This window comes from Rana temporaria, chromosome 1 (genome assembly GCF_905171775.1).
Source record: "Rana temporaria chromosome 1, aRanTem1.1, whole genome shotgun sequence".
NCBI lineage: Eukaryota > Metazoa > Chordata > Amphibia > Anura > Ranidae > Rana > Rana temporaria.
This window is the reverse complement of record NC_053489.1, coordinates 569,904,531-569,922,451: the sequence shown is the minus strand read 5'-3', so window position 1 is coordinate 569,922,451 and position 17,921 is coordinate 569,904,531. Positions and strand designations below refer to the sequence as shown.

Sequence of the window (17,921 nt, the reverse complement as noted above, 5' to 3'; positions counted from 1 at the left end):
CTAAGAACTGAGCGACTTTTGAGAATCGATCGACGATCGACTATCAAAAATCTCAGCCGTTTACCCCAGCCTAAGCATATATCGTGTGCTTTGATCAACACAAGATCGGCAGTAAAACACCGACTGGAAATCCATGATTTCATTCTACAATATGATTTAGACTGCTTCTTTATTACAGAGAGCTGGCTTACAGCTGACTGTAACACCATTCTCGGAGAACTGGTGCCAGAAAACTATTGTATCATAACTGAAAACAGAATAGGGCAAAGAGGAGGAGGACTGGCGGTGATCCATAAGACTCATCTTGCAATCACTAAACCTGTCCTTCAAAACCCTCTTCCATTTATGGAAACCCTTACCCTGCAACTACAAACAAACTCCCAGGAGACCGTCCGGATTCTACTCTGCTATAGGCCACCTGGCCCAAAATCGCAGTTTCTCCCATCATTGACGGACTTTATCTCCACCTATAGCATTAACAGCAAACACCTTTTGCTGCTCGGGGACAACTCCCTGCAAGACCCCGTTGCCGACGCCTGCATTGATCACTTCGAAGGATTAGGGCTACAACAACTAGTATGTGGGCCCACACATGCTTCAGGTCACACACACGATCTTATTTTCAGACAAGATCTGGAAATAAAAATCTTGGAAAATGAACCATTGCCATGGACAGATCACCATGCAATTAAATTCATTATTTCCGATTTCCCACCCTTAACTAAAACATCAAATCTAGTGACAACACACTGGACTAGATGTCAGAAGAAGCTCCACTCGGAACTCTTCAAAGCCACGTTAAGGAAAAAAATAAATACAATTCAGCCGCATCAAACGACTGAAGAAACGCTGGATACCATAAACACAGCCCTATTACAGTCAGCCGACTTAATAGCGCCGAAACGTAAAACCCGCATTCGGAAAAATAACTCCAGCTGGTTCAACAACCAACTGGCATTACTGAAGCAAGAGCGTAGAAGGGCGGAAGCCGCCTGGAAAAGAAGCTCTTCAGATGAGAACCTTATCGTCTACAAAGCAACAACAAGAAAATACCACAAAGAAAAACTATTTTTCCGAGGCTATCAACAGCGCCCTTAATTGCCCACGCGAACTCTTTAAATTGGTCACTCAGACCATGAATCCAAGATGTCTTGAAGCCCCCAATTCGGACTCACAAGAATTTTGCAGTGAATTGTCAGATTACTTCATTAATAAAATCGAGGGGATCCGACAAAGCATTCAGCAAAATAATTCCCCCCTCAACTCTCCCCGTAATGATTTACACAATACCTGCAGTAATTCACCACAACCAGGTAAGTTCACGCTGGAACCTATCTCTATCCATGCCACTAAAAATATCATCGGTACTCTGCGTAACAGCACCGCGCCGAATGATATCATCCCCACTAAACTGCTGAAGGAATGCGCCGACATCCTGGCACCTCCTATCACGCAGCTTATCAACCAATCCTTCAGGGAAGGCATAGTGCCCTCCCAGTTGAAGGAGGGTATAATTCGACCCATCTTGAAGAAACCCAACCTGGACCCCAAGGACCCACTCCACCGTCGTCCAATAACAGGTCTAAATGTACTCTCAAAGGTAATGGAAAAAGTAGTGGTACAACAGCTGCAACATCATCTAGATACCCACAACCTACTTGACCCATTTCAATCGGGATTCCGGCCTGGACACGGGACAGAAACCGCATTGCTCAAAATATGGGACGACGCTCTTGAGGCCGCAGATGACGGAGAATCTTGTCTTCTGGTTCTGTTGGACCTGAGCGCAGCCTTCGACACAGTAGACCACAAGCTTTTATTGACTCGGCTAGCTGAAGTAGCCAGAGTCGCAGAAGGCGATTTATCTTGGTTCTCCTCTTTTTTGGAAAACCGATCGCAAATAGTGAAGTTAGGACCTTTCACTTCTGAGAAACGCACGGTATCGTACGGAGTCCCTCAAGGATCCCCCCTGTCGCCGGTGTTATTCAACATCTATCTTCGCCCTCTTTTTGAGATTATTAGCAGTCAAAAACTGCTCTACCACTCATATGCAGACGACACGCAACTATATTTCCGCATTTGCAATAAAAAGGATCATCACCTCAATCTAGAGACATGCCTCTCTTTGATAGAGGACTGGATGACAAAGAGTTATCTTAAACTCAACGGAGAGAAAACAGAACTTCTCCTGTTTCACGCCAAGCGTATGAATCAACCTACAACAACTTGGACCCCCCCGCCCATTCTGGGCAAAATCATCACCCCTAGCGCCAAAGTCAAAAGTCTCGGGGTCATCTTTGACTCTCACATGACATTGGACGCACAAATAGGGTCAGTAGTCAGCGGATCTCACCATCTGCTGCGCCTACTACGCAGACTTACTCCTTTTATTCCCAAGGAAGACATAGCGGTCGTGGTGGGAGCTATTGTAAACTCAAGATTGGACTATGCAAATGCCCTTTACCTCGGACTCCCCAAGTACCAAATCGCTCGTCTGCAAGTCGTTCAAAATACGGCCGCTAGACTTGTGACTGGGAAAAAACCTTGGGAATCAATCTCACCTTCACTGAGAGCCCTTCACTGGTTACCAGTAAAAGACAGAATCACTTTTAAAGCACTCTGTCTAACGCATAGATGTATCTATGGGAATGCTCCCCATTATCTATGCGAAAAAATAAAAGCTCATAAACCCAATCGCGTTCTGCGTTCCACCAATCAAAATTTCCTTCAGATACCCAAAGCCAGATACAAGTCCAAAGGAGAAAGGAGATTCGCGGTCCAAGGGCCTAAACTATGGAACGCTTTACCAACCAGCATTCGGTTGGAGGAGAATCACTTAGCATTCAGGAGAAAGATCAAGACTCATCTCTTTTGATACCAAAGGAGACAGGAACAACAAGCGCCCAGAGGCGATTAAATTCGCATGTGCTGCGCTATATAAGTTTTCATTCATTCACCCTTCCTGAAGATCTTCAGCTCCACCTTTCGGACCTTGCCATCCTTGCTAGGAAGAACCTTTGTAATTAGTCCCATAGTGCAGGCGATTCTTTCGGTTTGTTGCTCCTTCATCAATACGAGGTCTCCTTCTTTCAAGTTTGGTTTTTGATGTTGCCATTTCCTCCTTCCTTGAAGAATATTGAGATACTCTTTTCGCCATCTGTTCCAGAAGTAATCTGCCAGGTGTTGTACACGTTTCCAGTGTTTTTGGTAGATCTTCCCATGAGTAAATTCTCCACTAGGCGTTAGCATATTGTCCGTTTTTTGGGTAAGTAGAATAGCCGGAGACAGTATGGCTGGTGTTTCAGGATCCATAGATACTGGCACAAGGGGTCTCGAATTGATAATAGCTGAAACTTCAGCGAGAAGAGTGACAAGAGTCTCGTGTGTAAGTCTTGAAGAGTTTACATCCATCAACATAGAATTTAAGATGTTGCGTGAGATCCCGATCATTCTCTCCCAGGAACCCCCCATGTGGGAACTATGAGGATTAAAAATCCAGGTGCAACCTTTCTCCATCAACTGATCTTGGATGGGCTTAGTGTCGATGTTCAGTTCTCTACAGGCTCCAATGAAGTTACTTCCATGGTCTGACCTCAACTGTTTCACTGGTCCTCTGATGGTGAAGAACCGTCTTAAGGCATTAATGAGGCTGGATGTGTCCATAGATTCTATCACCTCTATATGAACGGCACGCACACTCATGCAAGTAAATAGCACAGCCCAACATTTACAGTTTGCGTGACCACCACGGGTTCTACGTACGGACACCATCCATGGTCCAAAGACGCCTAGGCCAGTGTAGGTGAAGGGCGACTCTGTGCATAGTCTATCCGCAGGCAAGTCGGCCATTTGTTGGTGTAGCTGTTTTCCTCTGGTTTTACGACAGTGCACACAGTCATGCAGTAGTTGGGCTACACGTTTCTTCATACCTATAATCCAAAGACCTGCAGACCTTAACTTGCCCTTTAGTGATTTGTCTGCCCTGGTGTTCAGTCTTTTTGTGGTAATGTCGGAATAGCAACTTGGTGATATGATGTTTGCTGGGAATAATGACAGGATTTTGCGCCGCAACTCCTAGGTGGGCTTGATTCAAACGACCACCAACTCTGAGCAGGCCAAAACTGTCCATAATTGGGTTTAAGTTAGGAAGGGGACTTTTTATAGGAATCTGCTGTCTTTTGTTCAAGCACTTCCATTCTACGTTAAATTCCTGCTGCTGGACATGACGTATTATGAGAGACTCGCTATGAGAAATGTCCTCAGCAGAGAATGGTTTATGACAGACGTGCCAACCATGACAATCTTTATCTTCCTGAGTGTTGTGATAACATCTTGCGATGTGCACTAACCTTGCAATGGTTCTGACGAGTCTCATGCAACTGGAGAAATGTTCAAAACTATGACAGTCAAGCCTGGAGGTCTCCCTTGTTTCGGTGACTAATGCGCTAACTTCGGCGCGGATTTCTGGATCATTATCCAGGTCCTGGATGCTGTAAACTTCCTGTTTACATTTGTCTGCCCCTCCTAGCAGAAACTCTGGGCCTGTACGCCAAGTAGATTTAGTAAAGGAACCCATAGACATAGGCCTGCTGGCGTGATCTGCTGGAATAAGTTAGGATGATACGACAATGTGTTCTCTCGTCTCAGGCTTGCTGTTCATGGTATGCTGAAGAGAGTTAGATCTGAATAGCGCTGGCTCCTGATTGTCCGGGAGTCTTACCCTGGTGGTTCGGAAGGGTAATGGAGAAACCCAGTGATTGGTTTCGTCTTTAAAGAGCTCACTGTCCATTATCTTGAGAAACTCTGTCTTCTATTGATAAGGCTACCTTATCGTCATCCTTGGTTGTGCGAAAGACTGATCTCCCCAAGTCGTCAGCAAAGAGGGGAGAAATGATGTCAGGTGGTTGCACGAGGTCTGGAGACTTCTCCTTCACTTCATAGTGAGGAGGACACGGCATCTCCATGTACGTACGTTTTAAAGGAGTCGATTTCTGGTTGATCCAAGCATACATTTCCTATGACTACCCATCCCAGGTCCAGCCTCTGAGCATATGGCGCGTAGTCAGGACCATTACACTGTTGGCGCACCTTGTGCACCCTTAGATTGTCTCTGCCAAGCAGGAGTAGAATCTCAGCATTGTCGTCCATAGGTGGGATAACATTGGCTAGGTGACTTAGGTGCGGTTGGTGAAATGCAGCTTCTGGGGTAGGAATCTCATCCCTATGGTTGGGTATTTGATCGCATTCAATCAGCGTTGGTAGGGGTATTTCTGTATTCCCACTGATGGGGGAAGCAACGAATCCTTGCGCCCTTCTGCCGCTAGTCTCTATGCGGGCCTGAGCAGGTGTTTAATATGTAGGGTTCTGATGGTCCCTTTATCCCAAAGGCTTCAAAGAATTTAGGTCCTGCTAGGGACCAGTTGCTTTGATCATCGATGATGGCATATATTTTTACTGCATTTTCTGGTAGTCCCTCTGGATAGACCTTGATTAGGCATATTCGGGCACAACATTTCTCACCCTGGCCCTCGCCACATACTTCCAAACATGAGCAGGAAACAGCGGTGGCTGTGTTAGTGTGGTTCTGGGGCTCCCCGCTTTGACTTGGAGCGGGACTGGTGGTGATGGCAGCTGGTGAGTCTCTGGGCAGTGGAACTGGGTGCATAGCTGAGGCATGTCTTTCACTATGACACTCCTCACACTTGATGGTGGATTTACAGTCCTTAGCCATGTGCTCCAATGAAGCGCAGCATCTGAAACACACCCCAAGCTCGCTGAGGAATTTCTTGCGCTCCTGTATGGGTTTGGATCTAAACCCCCTGCATTTGTTTAGGGAGTGTGTTTTTTTATGAATAGGACATTCACGATTGAAGGACTTGTCTCCTGATGAGGTATTGTACTGTTTACCCATGGGTGCTGCAGAAGATGGTAGGTTAGTCTTTCTAACACTCACGCTGTTCTTAAAGTCTCTGTGTTTATGCATGACACTTTCATACCTTGGTGATGGTGTCGCTGGAGCTGTAGTGTTGAACTCCAGGAAATCAAGGCTGGGGTCATTCCTCATCTGGGACTGTTCATCAATGAATCTGCAGAAATGAATAAATGGGGGAAAGGTGACGGCATGCACCCTTTTGTACCTTGAGACTGATGCCGCCCACTTTTCTTGCAGACTGTATGGTAGTTTCACGACAATTGGGTTCACTCCATGGGCTGTATCCAGGTAGCATAGCCCGGTCAGACGAGGGTCTCTTTTGGCAAGCTCTAGTTCCATGAGCAGGTCACTCAAATCCTGAAGCTTTTGGACGTCCTTAAGATTGATCTTTGGGATGTTCTGCAGTCTCTTAAATAGGGCCTTCTCTATTGCTTCTGCACTGCCGAAGGTACGTTCGAGTCTCTGCTTCTGCTTGTCCCACATAGACAGTTCTGAGGCTCTTGATGCGATTTGTGGAGCTTGGGCCCAGCCATGTGATCAGGAGGTTGAGCTCCTGCTCTGCATTTAGTTTGAGGTTGGCAATGGTGGCCTTGAAAGTTGCCTTCCAAGCTCTGTAGCTCTCTGCACGGTCATCAAATTTTAAGAGACTTGTGTTAATTAGCTCTCTGCTTGCCATAATCCTGGCCAACTCAGACATATCTGATTTATCACTGCTTGTTGCCACGACAACCTGTGATGCCGCTGGGGCATGTAGGCTTTGCGGCGTGAAAGAGTGAGATGCATCCAAGTAGAATGATGTTGCTGCAGGGTTGAGCTGTGATCTAGTCTCTGTAGATCGTGATGACTGCTGCTTGAGCTGTGAGGGTAAGCCAGGAAACGCCTGATGGCCCTTTTTGTAGTTTCGTAATAACTGTCCTTGAGAAGGCACATCTGGGTGAACACCATCAGGTTGCTCGGGTGCTGTGACACTGGAACTGTAGCTGGAGATGACTTGGAGGTTTCGGTGTTGTCTGTTTGGACAGTACTGCATACTGGGGGTGATGCAGATAATTGTTTCAGTACATAGTTGCTGGTGCGGTCAGCTGGATCTTCTACCTCCTGTGGTAGCGAGCAGACTGGATCAAGACCTTGGCTTAATGCTTGCTCAAGTAGTCTTACTTTAGCTAATGCAACTTCCTCTTCCATCTCCGATTCAAGAATCTTTATTTGAGCCTCTGCCCTCTTGGCCTCTGCATCTTGCCAGAGCTTCTTTTTCAGTGAAGGAATGCCTGACTTTGGATTGCAGTGCATTTATGCGGGCCTCTAGTAGTCTGTCGCTTAGGGCTGAGCTTCTTGAGCATGATGATCTGTATGACCGAGAGGAATGTTTGGATAAATTTGATCTGTGTGATCTAGTTTCTTGCAAATGGGAGATGCGGAGTTCCGCTTTATCTTTAGCAAGCAGCACCGTGGTGTCTCTTTGTATGTCTATTGATTCTGCCTTGCTCAGTTCTGAAAGGGCTTCATCATTATTAGCATTTTTTTAGAAATGTTATATACCTTGTGGACAGTCTCTTGTATCCTTCATGAGCTGTGTTCAGCCGCCTGATGCCAACTTGTAAGCTTGTGGTATCACCAGAGGATTTAAGTCCTGACATGAGGGAGGAAACTCGTTCCCATAGCTCTTCCAGGTTATCGCATAGCTCATCCTTTGTGGTTTGATAATTTTCCCTGATTTTTTTTGTAGGTTTGAGGGAGTGTCTTGGTCACACGACTTGGTCTGCTGGAAGTGTGGGTTCTGCTTCCTGTTCTTCTTGGTGATCAGTATCAGGCTGCATTAGCTTTGTTTCATCACTGGGGAACTGTGCAAGGTCCTTTTCGTCCATTTTGATTTAAGGTGCGCTGTCTCTTTAAGAAAATAAACTTTTGAATTGGGGGCTGAAAATCGCAGTGCGGCTGCGCTGGGGCACTCTGGCAAGGTTCCTGAGGGGTTTTAAGTGATTTGCGGGGATCAGGTTAGAGAGGGACCCCGTGTGCGTTAAAAGTTCTGCTATGCGAGCAAAGGTTGATATGGGATATAGAAAACGGCTTGATGAGTTGTGGAGGGCTTTCAGGCGACAGTAAAGATACTGTGGACACGCGGTGCTTGTCCTTAGACTTGTGGAACATGCACTGTAGCCAGGCAGATTCGCTGCAGATGGGCCTGTTGCAAGGGAGATTCCTTAGTGTGGTAACTCTGAGGGAATCTGTGGCCGGGGTGTGGACATTAAGGCAATTTTTTGACTGGTCTGTTCCCACATGAAGGCGAATGAAGGTATAACTGATTGTAACTGTGTGACTTCCTACCTTCGTATCCAAGCAGTGGGGCAGACAGGACCGGCAGATGTTCAGGTTAGATGGATCCAGACTCAGACATGAGGATGAAATCAACGTGGGTTCATTCAATCCAGATAAGAGAATAAACAGTGATACAATACTGTTCTGTAGTAGTGGTATCAATGCTGACTTGTTGGTAAATGTCCTGAGGCTAGCTGCAGTGGCTGCTGGGCTGCTGCTGACTTCTGCTGAGCTACTGATGACTTCTGCTGGTCAAAAAACTGATGCCTTCTCGAGCCCAAAAATGTGGAGTGTCTAGTCACACAGCCATGAGGAAAACTGACATGGCTGCCCCCAGTGAAGAGGCCTGCCCAGCTAGAGTCCACGCCTTCGATACAAAAAACTTTACTAACAAGAACAGAGACGTGTGGCATGCAAATTCTGTCCAGCAGATGGCAGCAGTGAAAGAGATGCATGAAAACAAACATGGAGAAATAAAGATTAATAATGCAATGTACAAATAACTATGAAGAGAACAGCACACTATTCAACATATGAACAGTACAGTATAAAACAGGGGCGCAAGATATTATATGTACAAACGGTCAGGTCTTTCCGACTAGTTTCGCCAAACCCTTGGCTTCATCAGGGGATTGTGACGTGACCAAATCAATAATTAGCTCCCATGTCCCCGCAGGGATCGGTCAGGAAAACGCAGACCCAATTTGGGGCGCTGTTGAGATTTATGTTCTTTTCCCTGAGACCTGGACTACCGTCTTCTTAATTGGCATTTTGCCGATCCAGCTATTTGCAGTGGCATTCTGCTCTATTTTTGAGCTCTCTTCATGAACACTCCAATGTCATCCACATTATAGTTTACACTCTCAATATTACAGCGCCCTTTTTTCATCACTACTCCACTAGTTCCTTAGGGACTTTCAACATCCAAAATTCAACTCTGGTCCTATTTATTGCCCTCTACAGCCACGCTTTGGGCTTTGTGGATCTGACTTCAGCCCTTACGGGGTCTGAGTTTTCCTGACCGATCCCTGCGGGGACATGGAAGCGAATTATTGATTTGGTCACGTCACAATCCCCTGATGAAGCCAAGGGTTTGGCGAAACTAGTCGGGAGGACCTGACCGTTTGTACATACAATATCTTGCTGCCCTGTTTTATACTGTACTGTTCATATGTTAAATATAATTTTTTACCCACTTTTTGTAATTGAATAAAATTGATATATTTTTTATAAATATTGCATCTAAATTGTTTTCTTTCTGTGGCACCGTGATAATCCCACTTTGCTTTACCCCCTATTGTCTAACCTACTTGAGGAATGAGGTGCTGTATCTAATCAGGACACTCGACCACTAATTGTCCATGCATAGTTAAAATCACCTCAGCTTACAGAAAGCGACACATGCTATGGCGACAAACTGTTTTAGTGTGGTGCAAGCTAGGCAAACTATTTAGAAGTGTTGCAGCACCCCTGGGACACACTGCTCCCCTAACCTAAAGGTACTCTTCACCACTCACTCCTCTGTACCAGGCTACTTTGCGTCTTCCATGTGATGGGACCAGGGTACGATTTGCCAAGGCACTGCTGAGGGGAGACAAATCTGAAAAATGCAATCATATTGTGACAGTGTCGTAAATGCAGACAGGGGGTGAAAGGATTTCTGTATGTGAAGAACCAAGTCTTTTCTTCAGTCATACAGTAATATCAGAATTACAAGCCAGAAACCTGCTGTCAGTCATCCATCACCTAGCAAAAAATTGAGGATTGCTGGTTACAGTGAGGGGAAAAATCATTTGATCTTCTGCTTATTTTGAAAGTTTACCCACTGTCAAAGAAATGATCAGCCTATTATTTTAATGGTAGGTTTATTTTAACAGTGAAAGACAGAATAACCGCTAAAATATCAAGAAAAATTTATTTTAAAATATTAAGGTCTGGAGACTAGCTAGGCCAAACCGGGACATTAACTTGCTTCTTCTTGAGCCACTCCTTTGTTGTCTTGGCCGTGTGTGTTTTGGGTCATTGTCATGCTGGCATACCCATCCACGATCCATTTTTAATGCCCTGGCTGAGGCAAGGAGGTTCTCATCCAAGATTTGATGGTACATGGCCCAGTCCATTGCCCCTTTGATGCTGTGAAGTTGTCATGTCCCCTTAGCAGAAAAACACCCCCAAAGCATAATGTTTCCACCTCCAAACACGGCGAGTTGTGTTGATGCCAAAGAGCTCGATTTTGGTCTCATCTGACCAGAACACTCATCCAGTTCTCCTCTAAATCATTCAGATGTTCATTAGTAAACTTCAGATGGCCTTGTAAATGTGTTTTCTTGAGTCCATCACAGTGTAGTGTGTTAGCAATTGTTTTCTTGGTGACTATGGTCCCAGCTGCCTTGAGATCATTGACAAGATTCTCCTGTGTAGTTCCGGCCGGTTCCTCACCGTTCTCATGATCATTGAAACTCCAAAAGGTGAGATCTTGCATGGAGCCCCAGACCAAGGGAGGTTGACAGTTATTTTGCTTTTCTTCCATTTGCAAATAATTGCCCCAACTGTTGTCACCTTCTCACCAAGCTGCTTGGCGATGGTCTTGTAGCCCATTCCAGCCTTGTGTAGGTCTACAATCATCTTGTCCCTGACATCCTTGGAAAGCTCTTTGGTCTTGGTCATGGAGGAGAGATTGGAATCCAATTGCTTCCGTGGACAGGTGTCTTTTATGCAGGTAACTGAGATTGGGAGCACTACCTTTAAGAGAGTGCTCCTAATCTCAGCTTGTTACCTGTATAGAAGACACCTGTAGCCAGAAATAATGCTAATTGATAGGGGATCAAATACGTATTTCACTCATTAAAATGCAAATCAATTTATAACTTTTTTAAAATGTGTTTCTTCAGGATATTTTTGTTGTTATTCTGTCTCTCACTGTTAAAATAAACCTACTATTAAAATTATAGACTCATAATTTCTTTGTCAGTGGGCAAACATACAAAATCAGCAGGGGATCAAATTCCCTCAATGTATATCGGCTGTACTAACAACTTTGCCAGTGTTCTCACCTAAAGGTGGCTGAATTCAACCCATGGTCAAAATATAAACTTTCATTCAAGGCAAAGGAAAAATGCGCCCTTGAAGTGGGGCAGCTTACATAAATGCAAAGTGCTAAATTATACAGATGGAAAGTGAAAATAAACTTGAGCTTCTGTTGGCTAACTGAACAGTGATCTCTGTGTATCAGGTATGGTGTGATTAAACAATCCGTCCTACATCTGCTTATCATCCGCTTTAAAAATAGGGCTCATGGACATTGGTAGTATCGTGTTAAACCAAAAATGGTTCGGACGTGCAAACCATTCTATACATTTTTAGTTATGATGTCAGATCTGAAGAAACAAATCAGATTTATAGTTTTTTTTGTACTCAGGCGATTTTCATAAAACATCCACATATATTCTGCCAGCACCTGGGCTTGAACCTGGGACCTCTTCTGTGTCCGGCGTTGTCTCTTCCCACTGAGCTATCTGGGATGCTGGACAGTTCCTTGCCTGATCTGCTGGATAAACCTATATGATCCATCTACTCTGCTTGGTGTCTTGATTGCAGCTGAACCTTGAACCCCTTGCTCCTCCCATGAACTTCCTATAAAAGCCTTGTCTCAGCACTTCCTTTTTGCCAGGTTATTGTGCCTTCCCAGCCAGTGCCTTGCTATTTGTCTGCCCAGCTGCCATCTGTATTTGCTACCACTTGTGATTGACCCTTGGCTTGTTCCTTGACTACTCTACTGCCTGATCCCAACCTGCAACCACTCGTGATTGACCTCTTGGCTTTTTTATTGACCACGCTGCTGTTTAACCCTTATCTGCTTATCCGCTACTGGACCGCAGCTTGCTCACCTCCTGGTGGGGCGATCCTGAGGACCGCGACCTGGTGCAGCAAAATCCATCTCCACCATCAGGAGCTCTGGTGAACACTTAGACTCCGCACCTCAGGTGAGCCTGTGTCATCTGCCAGAAGTGACTGTCTGTATACCTGTCTTCAACTGCTATAGCTCATGGCTTCTGAGCCTGACTCCAGACCGTGACACTGACAATTGCAGAAATTATTGTTTCGATGGAAAAGGAGAAAGCAGAGCAAACATATCTTGCACTAAGCACATGGGAGAAGTGTAAGTTAGTAATAAAAAAAATAAACACCTTCATGACAACATCCAGCAGTCTCTGACCACTGCTCAGTTCAAAGTCGGCAAGGATTCTGACCACATACCAATATTTTTTTAAGCCTTTATTTACAAAAGCTCTAAAAACAAATATCCTTTGTTTGCAAACATTTTTTTTTCTTTTTTTTTATATGCATTAAAAAGGATCACACCGTTACAACACTGTAACTTATCTGGAAAGAAAAAAAATCAAGTTATTACAAAGTATAAAGGTAAGAAGTACTGAATGACAACTTTTCATGTATTGAACAGGGGTCAACAGTGTGTGGATAAAAACACACATGTAATTTTGTAGAGAAATACATCATTAACCCACTCGAAAAGAAAATCTAATGACAGCATTGAATGGGAGGGCCATGAAAGATAATTTCATGTCTCTGACAATATAAAAAATATATATTGAAAAGATACTGTCAAAAGGAACGAAAGCATCAACAAGACCTGCAATGTTGATCAGTCGCCCTGGGGAGAGGTGAATGCTGGAACCTTTGAGGTTGTCCATTCACCTTCTTCCATAAGGCCAACAATAGACTGAGTAACATCATAGTCATTATAATTCATCAACACCTGGTATGCTGATCAATGCCCATCCAAAAACAATCTTAGTTTTTTTGTTGTTGCAACAAATAATTACAATTCTGTAGCAATACAAAAAGGTGTATTGTATTTTCCTCATCAAATCCACTGCAGTTAAAGTTTTGTTTTCACTTGCTGAACTGTTCGATTGTACTTTTACGGAATATTTCTATCAGGCCATATATTGTTTCCAGCGATTCATTTTGGAGATCCAAAATTAAGCTCTTAATAAATATAATTTCATAAAAATAAAAATGGTGACTGTAAACACGAATTTAAGGATAAAAGTTAAGTGCTGAGATTCATACGAGTGCAAGAAAAAAAATTGGAGAAGTTGGATTTTTTTTTGCTTGAGAAAGCTAGCAGCTTTACATTCAGCTGTCAACCTGAAGGCAGATTTGTTTTATGTTTTATGCGTTGGTTCCTCAATTGCACTATACACATACATTTTAGAGCTTTAATTAATGCACCTAATTATGCCCTTGGTAGGTGCAAAATTTGCTCCATAAGACAGGTAGAAGGGGTGCACAAAAAGCTGAAGATGTGAAAAGCTGGTAAATTGACATCAAAAGATCAACAAGACCTACAATGCTCTTCGGCCACCTTAAGAGCAAAAAGGTGGAACAATTGTCACCTGACATCCATTACACTGCCTTGAAGTGCTATGAAGATGTTCAGACGGTTGCACCACCCCAACCCCAAGGGGCCAAGATTATCACCTTCATAAATACTTTTGAAGAAAAATCCTGGGTAGGCAGCGAGATGATGGCTATGGATCTAATCAGATTACGCATCCATGCTGTTTCAGGGCTAGGTGGTTCTGTATGGGTACAAAAGAGGACAGGAAATACTGTAAATGCTGTTGAGAGATGAGTGCGTAGATGTCCAACCAATGTAACCAGAGATAAAACATGGAGAAAGGAATAGAACTTGGCAATGAAAAGTGCTAGCTGCATTTTGGAGGTCATGATTGCTTGTTGGCTTCCTCTTCATAGGCATTCCCTGTGCCATTCTGAACATACGATGATCCAGATCCCAGGCCATACAAGTGACCACAATATTTTGCATCATCTATATGATCTTCAAAGAACATCTGGGAGGACAAAATTTATAACAACATTTTGATAAACAAGTCCAAAAAATTATTAAACTGTTATGTTAAAATATTATTGCCAATTATTTTCATTTTCACAGCCTAAATGTAGACCTGAACCAAAAAAAACTAAAGATTTACCATGTTCTAGGAACATCTAAAATGTAAATTGTGCCCTGCGGAAAAAAAAAAAAAAAAAGATACCATTTTTCTTGAATTCTTCCTAGACTATAGCAGTGCACATCCTGTGCCTTAGGCTTTATAGTTGTACATTTGCAGTGTGAGAAAATCTGGACAAACTCCTGGTTGCCAATTTTTGTAATAAAAACTGTATGGCTACTGGGTCATCAAGCTATTGCCATTGGAGAGGAGTGCTGAAATGCTGGGGCTATTAGGTAAAGCCAGCATCGAGTTGGGAATAGCCTCCCCTCTACATGTTAAAGCAGAGGTTCACCCCAATAACATGTATATCTGACCAACTCCCTTATATTCGTAACAAGTACTGTCCGCAATTAGTTTTTTTTTTTATGCTGTACGTACCTTGTAATCCATTTTTTCAATCTACTTCTCCCTGCGGGAGTAGGCGTTTCTATGCCTAGGGAGATTGTCTTCTGGGAGGTCGCCCAGATGATTGACGTCTGTTCCTCCCGGCGGATAAGGCCCCGCCCCCCGTATTGTGTAGGCGCGCACGAGTTACAGGGTTTCCAAAAGAAGCTGAACATGCAGAGCGCAGGCGCCGTATAGAGTCGACTCACATCTCCGCATGTTCGGCTTTTTTCGAAAACCCCGTAACTTGTGCGCGCCTACGCAATATGGGCGCCGAGGGGAACAGACGTCAATCATCTAGGCGACCTCCCAGAAGACAATCCCCCTAGGCATAGAAACGCCTACTCTCGCGGGGAGAAGTAGATTGAAAAAATGGATTACAAGGTACGTACAGCATAAAAAAAAAAAACCTAATTGCGGACAGTACTTGTTACGAATATAAGGGAGTTGGTCAGATATACATGCTATTAGGGTGAACCTCCACTTTAAAGGGCTTGTAAAGTGAGAAGGTTTTTACTAAGATAAAAAAAATTCTATGTACAGCAGCCGCCCCAGCACCCCCTAATACTTACCTGAGCCCCATCTCTGTCCAGCGATGTTGCAGGAGTGTCTTGACTATCCGAAACTTGATTTCTGTATCCACACAAGCAATGCTTGTACTCTAACAGCGGGGGCTCTCCACTGTCAGAATACACTGATCAGCACAGCAGCCAATTGGCTGCAAGCCGCTAATCGAACAAGGCGGTCCTGTTTGACAAAAGCCAATGCAAAGTTCAGCTTATGTCAAATTGGGAGGGCTACACGCAGTTTGAAAGTCATCCGGTCCCTGCTGAACCAGACAAATTTCAATCCGTGTACCCAGCTGAAGAAAAAGTAGAATAATATTTGCAAACAGGCAGCATCTTACAGAAAATCAGCCAGCAAAGGGGTTGGCAAAACTGGGCTATGGGTGGAGGTTTCTTTTAATAAATTCAGTCAAGCCGCAACAATCACTGAACACTGTAAAGAGTTTTAAATCATTTTGTTCCCAATCTACTGTCTATGTGTGTCTTACTTCTCTCATTTTGAAGAATGCCATTCCTGTCAGTAAAGAGTCCGAGCCTGCTTGGTGCTGAGGTCCTATCCGCTCCAGCTCCAGCTGTTCAGCCACTTCTTGCAGTCCACCCTGATGAAGAGAACACATTTCTGTAGAACCTTCACTTTTTTTACTGCTTCATACATTTTATCACTAGCTTTGTTTTTTCCACTCTCTTTGAGCATGCTAACAAAAAGGAAAACCATTCAAGGCCATCAAATTTTTTTTTTAGAGCTTAAAAAAAAAAATGGGATGAATATCGGGAGCGGACACATGATGAGAAATATACACAAATTTAATGTTGTGGTGATATATCAGAACTACAAACCTGTGAAGCTCCACCTATGCAGAAGAAGTTATCTGCTGTGTAACTCTTAGGCTTCATTTCCATGGACGTTTTTACAGCCACTTTTCTGAGCGTTTTTTGCAGCTTAAAAACAGCTCTCCATGTTAGTCTATGGCCTCATGCCCACCATGACGTTTTTGAGCTGTAGATGGCTGAGCCGTTTTTTAGCTGCAAAAAAAAAAAACAGGACCAGTGCGTTCTTAAGCTCCAGAGTTAGAGCTGTAAAAACGCCAGACATTAAAAAACGCTCAAAAAACACGCAAAAATGCTACTGCGGCGTTTTTGAGCTCCAGCTAAAAAAAAAAGATAAAAAAAATAAAAAACATGGACAGGCGTTTTTAAGCTGTAAAAAGCGCTAAAAAAAAGTGGCTGTAAAAACGTCCATGGAAATGAAGCCTTAAAGTGTTACTAAACCCACAACAGTAAAATCAGTCTGTATATGCAGTAAAGCATGCTTGTTGTACTCATTGTGGAACATAAGGGGTTAATCATCTGTATTGTGTAAAAAGGCTGTTTGATTCTGTATGCACAGATCCTCTCCGCATTGTCTCCAAAACATGTACAGATAAGACATCGTTACTGGGGTCAGGCTGCACATCCCCAGTTTGGTGTCTTTTGCTAGAGCGTTTTGTTTTATTCTTTGGGAGAGTGCATGCGAGATCAGCACAGGGCCAATCAGCACTGTCCAGACAGAGGGTCAGGGGTCCTGCAGCCTCATAGGACAGCCAGAGGAGAATGAAACTCCTCCTACAAGCTTTAACCAGGCACTGATAGAAGTCACAAGACTGCTATATACTAATGATGAAAAAAGGTATTTAGCAGTTTATATTTCCTTAAATTATTGCATTTCCATGTTCTGTGTACTGTGTGAGACCAGATATAGTGAATGCAGGGTCCTGGGTTTAGTAACACTTTAATTCATGTGAGAAACAGTGCTGGAACTAATGAGCAACAAAACTCTAGACAGCAACAAAAAATTACTTTGAAGACATTTTCCTCCTGTTGAAACATTAGACCCGTGAATAATGCTGCAATGCAGAAGAGTTCATCTTCCACTGACCAGGACATTACATCTACAGCAGTGCCTTTTTATGTAGCAGTGTAGCTTCAAATCAGATGTGTACTTTTTCATGCAGCCGTCACTTGCATGGACTGTAGGGCAGATTTGTTTAAATTGATCACCAAGCTTAAGGCCTGCAGCATCTGAATAGTCCTGTGGACATTTGATATCCGCAAGGGAGAAGGTTGTCTAGATAGCCTGTGAGTTGTTCTGAGAAGGGCATGCATAGGTGCCAAGACCTTTGTCAACACTTATGGAGCAGAGGGTAGGCCAAAGGGCAGTGCAACAAACTGAAGGTGGTTGTCTGCCAGTGCGAAGCTTAGAAAGTACAATTAGATTACTAGTTACTTTTTCCTATTTAAAGTGGTTTTAAAGGCAGAAGTTTTTTTTATCCTAATGCACTCTATGCATGAAGATAAAAAGCCTGTCTCATACTTACCTGAGCCCCATCTTGATCCAGGGATGTTGCGTGAGAGACTTGCATGTCTGGGACTCTCCCTTCTAATTGGTTGAGACACGCTGTCTGTCAATCAAAATTATTGACCCAGCATCCAACATTATTTGAAAATTTTCAGATGCTTAAAGTGGTTCTAAAGGCTCAATGTTTTTTATCTTCATGGATTCTATCCATGAAGGTAAAAACCTTCTCTGTGCAGTAGCATCCCCCTAATACTTACCTGAGCCCGATCTTTCTACAGATCTGTGAACAAGAGCCTCGGCGGTCTGGGAACTCTCCCTCCACACTGGCTGAGACAGCAGCAGAAGCT

At 43.8% G+C, this 17,921-nt stretch overlaps 1 protein-coding gene across 4 annotated transcripts in view; it reads right to left on the bottom strand.

The window, feature by feature from the left end:
• Positions 1 to 12,510: 12,510 nt before the first annotated feature.
• Positions 12,511 to 17,921, bottom strand: part of CNOT7 (CCR4-NOT transcription complex subunit 7) — a 60,203-nt gene continuing 54,792 nt past the window's right edge. For all 4 annotated transcript variants that reach the window (XM_040334658.1, XM_040334660.1, XM_040334662.1 and 1 more), the window contains 2 exons: positions 15,728 to 15,838; positions 12,511 to 14,127 (listed from right to left, as the gene is read on the bottom strand). In XM_040334658.1, the coding sequence (XP_040190592.1) occupies positions 13,999 to 14,127; positions 15,728 to 15,838 (240 nt within the window). In that variant the 3' untranslated portion in view covers positions 12,511 to 13,998. The remainder of the gene's footprint in view (positions 14,128 to 15,727; positions 15,839 to 17,921) is intronic.